The 10499-nt window shown below is 30.2% G+C and overlaps 1 protein-coding gene across 1 annotated transcript in view; it reads left to right on the top strand.

Moving 5' to 3' along the window:
• Positions 1-10499, top strand: part of LOC100569759 (cytochrome b ascorbate-dependent protein 3) — a 23880-nt gene that overhangs the window by 4466 nt on the left and 8915 nt on the right. Inside the window, exons 3-5 of the mRNA XM_003244400.4 lie at positions 6164-6208; positions 6617-6841; positions 7258-7612. Of these exons, the coding sequence (XP_003244448.1) occupies positions 6164-6208; positions 6617-6841; positions 7258-7612 (625 nt within the window). The remainder of the gene's footprint in view (positions 1-6163; positions 6209-6616; positions 6842-7257; positions 7613-10499) is intronic.

Here is a 10499-nt window from a genome sequence, read left to right as displayed (position 1 = left end):
ACTGAGCATCCAAAAAAATAGAAAACGGGATTTTGTTTGTATTATAAAGCAATTTTTTTTGTTTATCGTATTAAACACGGGATTTTCGTTAATATGAATTTATAATAAACTCTATTAGGTACTAAACAATTTGTGTTAATTCTTATTTCACCTTGATCCACACCAATCTCAACAAGTTAGGGGCTTTTAAAAATGTATTTTATATTAGTATTTATTGAGTGTACCTATTATTATATATTTCATCCCCCCCCTATTAAAATTCCTAAATACGCCACTGCTCTGACTCATAAATCATAATGCATTTTTTTTTTTTTATAAGCAAATATACAATCTGTACTCTGAGGCACAATAAGAATATGGGCTAAAATGACATTTCCTAATGATTTGACGAACTACTTCTTTAACCGTTCATTTTTTTTTTTATGTTAGTTGTTTAGGAGATCTCTGCACCATTTTCTTTTTAGTCGTCGGTGAGGATTACCAGGAATTTCGTTTAATGTTAATTCATGGATTAATGGATTTGTGTGGGTTATAAGTCATAATACATAAAAACACAAATTCGTAATTCTAAGGAGTATCTTTCAAATTCTGTTTTAGTTAAAAATATTTATGGCAAAAATTAAATAGATCAACATTCGCGAACGTCCGAAATTTAAGATAATTTTCAATGCAATAATTTACATAACACTATAACATAAATGATGATATTTACTAGAAGGCTGGTCTTATTTTATAAACGAATACAAATCATGTAATTCAAATTTATTTCTAGACAGAATATAATTTTGAAAATTATTTGAATAATTATTACGAATAAGTAATAATCCATCTGTTAAATACGTATTCTGAACAGGTATAAATCAGAGGCGGCTTTGACGTAATTACAGGAGATGCACTGCACTCTCAAAAATATGGGGTTGGTGTATTTTTGTACATTTTTGGGAAACTTATCGTTAATACTTAATACTACCATGTTTATTGACTATGATGATATTAATATAATATACTTATAGAATCAGATTGCTATAGTTCATTGTTATAGCTGATTATCAGATTATATTATTACAGTCTATAGATGGTATTATTAAAATATAATTCGAGAACGTCGAACCCACATGTGTCCGTCTTACACACTTATGACATAGAACATTTTCGTTCGCTAGTTTCAATAGGGTGCTGTCCGTTTTGATATTAGAGTGATCTGACCAGTTATTATCAAACTTTTAGATAACAATGTACAGATAACGTTATCTGTGTTCTCTCGATGGTTTTTTACGATATTTTAATTTTTAAGTGAGTTAAGAGCATTTTCAAATGTTAATATTTTACATACTGATGACTCACTTAAAAATTAAAATATCGTAAAAAGCCTAACGAGAGAAACATATATTGTTGTTACCTAAAAGTTTTATAATATCAAAAATGACAGCACCCTAGGGTTAGGTTAGGTTTTAGCTATTAAAACTAGCACACGAAAATTTGCAAAGTCGTACGTGTGTAAGACGGAGACAACACATGCGGGTGCGACGTCCTCTAAGGTACCTTTAAAGGGGATTTCACCCGGGATTTTCTGTCTTTGTCTAACATACGCGCCGCATAGTATTTTAAACGTGTTTTGCTTGAAAATGTAATAGCACCAAAACTTAATTTCAAAACTCCAAAAAAGCTTGGGAGCTGAACTGCATTTATGCCAAACTTAAAGTTGTATACTTTTGGATTTAAAACGCGATATTTTTGTGTACCTACTCAGAAAAGTCAGATCTATAAACTGTACCAAAGATTATTTAATTAATTATATTAATTACAATAATAATTGTTAATCAATGTGCCAGAGTATTTAAACTGTACTTGGATTCTCATATGAACTCATAATAGTTAATTATTAATTAAAATTGAAATACAATTTTCATTGTACTTTATAAATTACTAAAAAATATTCCTACTTGCCACCCCCTTAACAAAGCTTCAGATCTGCCCCTAATTTGTGTAGTATGCTACCTACCGAAAAATATGACATATTATCTACTCTTATATAATATGTTATATTTTTATTTAATTGTATTACGGGAATCACGCCATCACGGAAAAGTTAATGTAGGGTGGATTGACTTAGATGCTTTAACATTCAAAAATTTAAAAATAGTATAATTAACTTACTCAAAAAAAAATGTTGGTAAATAGTTACGTTTATTTGTACGGATTAGAAATACTAATAGTTTATCAGTGGAATTTAGAATCACCCTTTGTTTCCCATAGGTACAGTATGCTCATTGCTCTCAACTTACAGGCTGTAATAAATAATAACAATATAAAATATCCAGACTGAAAATCCGTCACCGTTTAGAATCGTTTTTCGTATACAAATATACAATGATATTATATCATTGAATTCAAATTTAATACCATATTACCATCCATTTTACAGTGACCCATCACTTCGCACTATTATAACCTATAGGCATACTCGTATACTGTACAGCAGAGTGACATCCACTTACCCACCTTTATTTTGTTTTACGTACCTATGTAGTTATAAATGATGAAATTGATGGGGAGGTCTGAATTTGGTGGTCACGCTTATTTTTAAATTATAGCTAATTGAAATTTTTGGTATTTTCATATACACCCGGCATGGTCACTTGCTTGCTGCGCTTGCTCGAACACTCGAGATTTTAAGTTTATTAAAATCGAAAACATCCCTCGATTTGTTATGTAAAATTTCCATGGGTGGGTGTCAGAATTATTTTCACAACACAATTTTTAAAACGTTGATTCACCTAAACTATAAGCATTGTATGTGAGCTTAAAACACCGAAAATCGTGAATTTTGTAAAGGTTTATAGTTTAATACTTTAATACATAAAAACTAATGATTTCCGGCAATTAATTTTTGCACCATCGTGTAATTCAAAAACTAATAGCCGTTGACCAAATATTTATATTAACATTTTCCATACATGATAAAATGTCCACAATATTTCGAATCTTTTTGAGATATTTACAGCCATGGTCCACGACATTTTTTCGATTTTTGTAAATTTTCTTAAATGTATTATTGATAAAACTTTTGCACTCGGTAAAAAAAGCTTGAACATTTAATTGAAGGTTTCTCGTAAGTTTTTTTGGTAGCAGTTCAAAAATATTAATGATATATAGGTAATAGGCATGATTATTTTTTGTAAGTATTTTAAGTTCAAATTTTGCTAAACTTCATAAAAATCGCAAAAATATGGAAGTTATTTAAGAAATTAATAAAAAAAAGATGACCAAGTGGATGTCGCTCTGCTGTACAGTAGGTTATAAGGGGGTCACTGTATAATGGATGGTATTAAATTTGAATTCAATGATATATAATATCATTGTATAAGTAAAATGATTCTGAGCGGAGACGGAGTCAGTCTAGGTATAAGACATGTTATATACTTATCTATAGTATTATAAAAAAAATTGACTATATAATAGGTACCTACCTATAATAAATTCCAAATTAATCATATCACAATATCCATTAGGTACGTATAATGCGTTATACATCAACAAAAATCCGCGATGCTATCATAGATATATAATAGTATACTTTAGAAGTTTCAATAATATAATCACAACAAAATAACTAAAATAGTTATTCCAGGTTTTTTAATATGTGATTTCATCCAAATTTGAGCTTAAAATGACTATAAAAATAAATTGTGCTTATGTATTTCTTAGATTTTTTGGTAACAGGATTAATTAATTACGTGGAATCTTGTTTTAAATTTTCAATCCTTATATATAAAAGTTGAACATTTTTATAAATTTCCAACTTCAAAATAATTATTCAACTTTAAATTTGATTAATTTTGTCGAAATTCAATCTTTAAATGCTTATAAAAAAAATTGTGCCTATGTATTTTTAATATTTTTCAACTGCTATTGTAACAATATAGCTTTTGTGGCATTTGGTGGAATTTTGAAATTTTTTTTAATTAAAATTTGCACATGTTTTTACATGATTTTTACAATAAATATATGATCTAAACCCGTGGCGTAAACTGGGGGTCGCACAGGGTCGCACTTGCGACCCCTGAAAATATCATAGGGTCGCAAGAGTATCTTTTTGCGACTCCAAAATTTGCTACGTTAAAAAATAATATTTAATGTTTTAGTTAATTTGGGTAATATAAAAGTGATAAATATGTATTTAAAAATACAAATACAAATATAAATAGTACATATTATAAAAATCTAAATGGCAGCTGTTCTATAAATTTTATAAAATAAAAGAGTTGTTGTATTTTATGTATTCATATATTCTTTAAGAAAATTATACATATTTTATTGAAGGTATAGTTGTTAAGTAATTATTACCCGATTAATTATAGTGCATATTCATAAATCATAATTCATAATATATACCAATTACCAATAGATACAATATGACAATATGTGTTTAAGCCTTTAAGGTTAAAATAGTTTTGTTGAGTTTATGTACTTGTAATGTGAGATATAAAATAAAATAAAACATTTCCGAGGGAGGGGGTTGTGAGGGGCTAAGCCCCCCAAAAGTCTGTCCAAACTAGAAACTTATTGCAACCCTAACAATTCAGCCCATTTTACGCCACTGAATTCTAAATATATATAAAAAAAGGTGGGCAAGTGGATGTCGCTCTGCTGTACAGTAGGTAACAAGTGGGTCACTGTATAATGGATAGTATTAAATTTGAATTTAATGATAAAATACCATTGTATTAGAAAAACGATTCTGAGCGGAGACGGAGTAAGTCGCTAGGTATAAGACATATTATATACATATCTATGGTATTAAAAAATTGACCTATTGGCCATTGAAAGCTTATCAATTATGAGGCCGGCGGGGGGTTGATCTGTAACGGAGAACATGTAAAATAACATATAAATGATACACACCGTCCCCGTTACATCTTATCAATTTCAATCTTAATAATAGATATCTATAATAAATTCCAAATTAATCATATCATAATATAGTATTTCCTAGTATAGGCCTAAATAGTCTATACTAGGAAAAAATAAAAATAAAAATATCAGATAAATTAATAGATAATACATGTAATTGACTATTGTTTTCCTGTATAATATAAAATACGCATATGCAGGTATACCGTATACCAACCTACGATATATAGGTATTTATGTCTTCCCAAAATTGATTTTAACGAAAAATGTGCCTACTGCTGAGGGGAACAGTCGGGGCCGCATTTAGGGGGGGCCCTGGGTACAACTGCCCCGGGCGCCAGTATTATAGGGGCGCCAAAATGTTGTGGCCAGAAATATGTTCACTTGTGAATTATTAAAATTGTATAATTTTAATTATTGTAATAACAGTATTATATATATAGTATTATAGTATATTAGTATTAAGCTGTTTGAAATTTTTTTAATTAATATTAATTTGCATAGTTTTATATAATTGTATTTTACTTATTCATAAAATACCTACAACCTACTCAAATATGTTAAAAAAAACAATTTATATGATGAATTATAAGCAAAGTTTAGGTGAAATAAATTCAAATGTATCTTTGCGGAGAGAGGATCAATCAATTACTAAACAATATTTTTAAAAAAAGCACACATTGTAAAACAAATATTCTTTTCTGTGCTCAAAATCTAAAAGGTTAATGAGGATCTATCTCTCGCATATTTTCCGTGGGTAGGCCCCTTAGGGGGAAGCAATTTTTTTCACCGGAGCTTAGGGGGTGCCAATTTTTTTTGCGCCGTGGCGCAAAAAGTTTAATTCGGCACTGGGAACAGTTAGTACCATTGGCGCAAATAGGGGGGGACTTGGAGGGACTTAGTCCCCCCAAATGTCAGTCAAATCCCCCCAGTTCAAAATCTAGTAATTAATACTAATTTTTATATTCTGTGATACTAAGCAACATGGTCTATGGGGAGGGGGGCTTGAGTCCCCCCCCAAAAAATTTAGTCAATTTGCTCCTATGGTTAGTATATAGCCATATAGTTCATATAGTTCATATAGGTACATTAAATCATATGAACAACAGTTATGTAAATATTATTGTTATATTGTGAAGAATGTAGACCGAACATCGGAATATATATTATTATATATTGACTCATTATATGCTTAAAATGTTTGATAACTTTTAACTATTTCACTTAAATATTTAATTATTGATTTCAGATGGCTATCAATCTTCTCAAACTCACCCAGCGATACATAATTATGGTAAGGACATATTATTATTACTCTTCTGGTTTTTGTTCTTAACTTTATAAGTAGGTTTTCAATCATTGATATTTGAGACAATGTATACGTATACCTACTTCTAAATGTATTCTCTCCATTTATTCATATTGGAATATTAACGATCCTTTTCAACATTGTAAATATTTAAATTTATACATACAGCATTAAATTCTAAATAATTGTGCCTTTGTAAATATTTCGATTAATTGAACCAGCGTGTTGGTCCGGTTCGGAATTTTTCTATAATATTATGTTTCGTTCGTTTCGTACAATCGCACGTGTATATATTATATAGAAAGATAATCTAGACATTTAATGAATCAATTTCTATTTAAAAAATAATAATTAATATTTAGATATCATGATATGTCTTGTATAATATTCCAGAGCGAAACAACGTCCACAAAGATCACACTGGTCTGTGTTATTGGACGATATTTCAAGCGGTTGGACTTACGTGTGTCGCCACAATTATTTGTCGATCCGTCATATATCAACATGGATTTTTCGATGTGTCTCCCAACAGGAACTCAACGTCCATTACTAGAAGTCAATTTTGTAATTGGCATTACTCGCTTAGCACACTTGGATTCCTATACCTCTATGCCAACTGTAAGTGTTACCACGACGAAGTCATAAACGCGTTTATATACTTAGTATAATTATATGGCCTTATATTGCGTAAATCTTTGTACAAAAATAACTTTTAGGTTAACTTTTCATGAAATAAACAATGCAATTGTCTGTTTGATTAAGATTTTCAAATTCGATTACTTCGGCGGCGGGGCGGGAGGGGGACGTACTTAAATTTCACGCAATATACAAAGCATAACAATTATATGTGATATTCTACAATCTACATGCATTTTTGAGGGACTTTAATGAATTTATTTATTTTGTGGAGGCTAACATTTGATTATGTGATACAACGTACAACTAATAATTATATCACATAATATCATGCTTTTAGACAAACAACGGTGTACATAATATAATATTATATTATTGGCTATTGCGACTGTCCACAGCGATTTTTATGATAAAATCCCACAAATCAAAAGTGTCGCTGCCGTACATAATGTTGCACACGTTCGCGTACCTCGTGTCAGCATTGGGACTGTGCGCCATGTACGTACACAAGGAAATTGGCAAGCCCGAGGGCAGCGCGTTTTACGAGGGCCATTTATATTCAGTACATTCTTGGACCGGTGTGTTGGCGGCCGCCCTGTTCACGGTCCAATGGCTGTCCGCCGCCGCCACGTTCATGATGCCGTGTCTGCACAGCATAGGGTTACCACTGGGCAAGATGTTCAGCCTCTATACCACCATCGTGTCGACCACTTGCCTCATAGCTGGAGTTAACCAACACGCCATGAAGACGTTGTGAGTATATTGATGTCATTCTATAACCACAGGTGAACCTTAGATTTGGTTTGCTTCTTCTCCTTCTCCTTCTCCTCCTCCTCCTCCTTCATCTTTTCCTTCTCCTCCTCCTCCTCCTCCTTCATCTTCTCCTTCTCCTTCTCCTTCTCCTTCTCCTTCTCCTTTTCCTTCTCCTTCTCCTTCTCTCTCCTTCTTCTTCTTCTTCTTCTTCTTCTTCTTCTTCTTCTTCTTCTTCTTCTTCTTCTTCTTCTTCTTCGGCATATTAAGTAATAAGTTCTTCTTTTACCTTTTTCAACTTTTAAAATTTTCCATTGTACATTGTATTTAATGAATTGTAACGAATTTTAAGTCAGGAGAGCGTATACTCGCATATTGTGGAGGGTGCCCATGCTTAAAGCCTAGGTCTATTGAACCGATCTAACCTATACCATATTATATACTAATAAATAATATTTATTTTAACTAAAGTTTCAAATGATAAAATGGATAAAACCCTGAACAAATTAACAATTGCTTGCAACTTGTCCCCACTATTCTATCGTAGTTGGAACTACTACACTAGTAGTTTATGGCAGGGAATCGAGGGATTTTCTCAACTTCGACAAAACTACCTGCTTTGAAAAAAGGTTTATACTTAATAGTTCATAATTCATAATGATTCTACCGGATACTGTTCATCATAGTAACGCAGTGTATACTAGTTACCTCGCAAAATATATATGAATTGCCACCATGCTTATCGTAAATAAAAAAATCAATATACACTAGCTGTTTTCGATGATCAGGTAGTTCGTAATTATATACGAGTTGTCTCACAAAAATGTTCGCACTAGTGTCCTCCCATGTATAATTAAGTATAGTGGTTCATAAACTCCACTAAAATTTACCACGTAAATAGATGCAGATATACATTATTATACATAATACTAATATTTCGTGTTATAATTATAAAAATTAAACTTTTTTTTTTTTTTTTTATTTAAAACATATATTTACAATCTATTTTACAATAATCAGTAAGTATGATGACAAAGTTTATATAACATTATAAAATATTCGAATAGGAAGACCCTCAGTAGTGCCACCTGACCAGAGATTAAACTTAGAGTAGGTAACGTGTATTTAACATAATATAATATTTCATAATAATGATAAACTCCATAGTCTTATAGGTATATATATATATATTTTATGTCTTGTTATATAGTTAGGTTTATTAAACATCGCTGTTTTAAATAAGTATAAGAAAAACTTCATAATAAATTACATTTTAAAAAATATTTTAAAAATATTAAAAAATCGATCTTAGGTATATTATATTGTATTATATTATTTATACAAATATTAAAAATCATAGTATGATAATTAGTCAATAAAAAAACATTGGTAATATAATTCAAATTATAAATATTACCTATGTTATAATTATTTTTATAGAAATAAATTCATAAAATGCTTTAATCGTTAAAAAACACTTAGGCTTATGTATACATTTAATACCTGCTCATTGGCCATTGGGAGACAACTATACTAGACTATTTTCGTTTAGAATCAAATTTGGAGTACCTAGATACCTACGTCGGTAGAAAACTCGATTAGTCGTATATAGTCCGGAGGCAATTCGTATAAAAATGATCGACTTTTTTACTTTGGGAGGCAACTATACAGTTTAATATGTACCTACTATGCAGCGTCGCATAGTAAGTACCAATTGTTTCCATTAAGCCTTTTCGATGAAAAAAATTGTATTTTTTATTAATTTTTATCATTATAATTTTATGATTTTATTTTTTTGAAAATTTAAAATATTTAAGACTGTGGAATCAGTGGATACCTAATATGAACAGTAACCGTCGGAATTAATAGCCGGTGGCATCAAATTACGCACCCATACCGAGATCGTAAATTTAAAAAAAGTGGGTAAGTGGATGTCGCTCTGCTGTACAGTAGGTTACAAGTGGGTCACTGTAATGTATGGTGTTAAATTTGAATTCAATGATATAATAATATCATCGTATAAGAAAAACGATTCTGAGCAAAAACGGTTAGTCAGCTTATGATATTACCAGTGACGTGGTGAACGACATTTATCTAATGAAATTGCTTAGCCCTATTATAGATATTCATTTTATTTTTTTAAAAATTAAAATTTTCATGGATGAAAGTATAATTAATTATTATAGTATTTTGTTTCTTGTAATTTATTTATGACGTTCCATAACAAAAATTCTAAATTAGCATATGTCTTTAAATAATTGATGTATTATGTAATAGGGGGTATAGTGGGTGGGTCATTGTTTCAATACTTTGCTTAGGGTTTGAAATATGCTTGCCACGCCACTGGATATTACTAAGTATATTTGATGATATTATTGTGAATAAAGTAATTTATATATTTAACTATTTACGTGGAACCTCGTTTAAATTTTCAATCCTTAACTATAAAAGTTGAACATTTTATAAATTTTTAACTACAAAATAATTATTAAATTTTGTCAAAATTCGAACTTTAAATGCTTATAAAAAAAATTGTGCTTATATAATTTTAATACTTTTCAACTGCTATTGTGACAAAATATCAGGAGCCTTGCATTACATTTTCACGCTTTTTTACCCAACAAATAAAATTTGATTGGTATTTATAGAAAAAAAACTAAAAAAGGTGGGTAAGTGGATGTCGCTCTGCTGTACAGTAGGTTAGAAGTGGGTCACTGTATAATGGACAGTGTTAAATTTGAATTCAATGATATAATATCACTGTATAAGAAAAACGATTCTGAGCGGAGACGGTATATCGAGTCTATGTATTAGACATATAATATATACTTATATATGGTATTAAAAAAAAAATTGACCTATAATAGGTACCTATAATAATTCCCAAATT

This window comes from Acyrthosiphon pisum, chromosome A1 (assembly GCF_005508785.2).
Source record: "Acyrthosiphon pisum isolate AL4f chromosome A1, pea_aphid_22Mar2018_4r6ur, whole genome shotgun sequence".
NCBI lineage: Eukaryota > Metazoa > Arthropoda > Insecta > Hemiptera > Aphididae > Acyrthosiphon > Acyrthosiphon pisum.
This window is presented reverse-complemented; position numbering and strand designations above follow the sequence as displayed.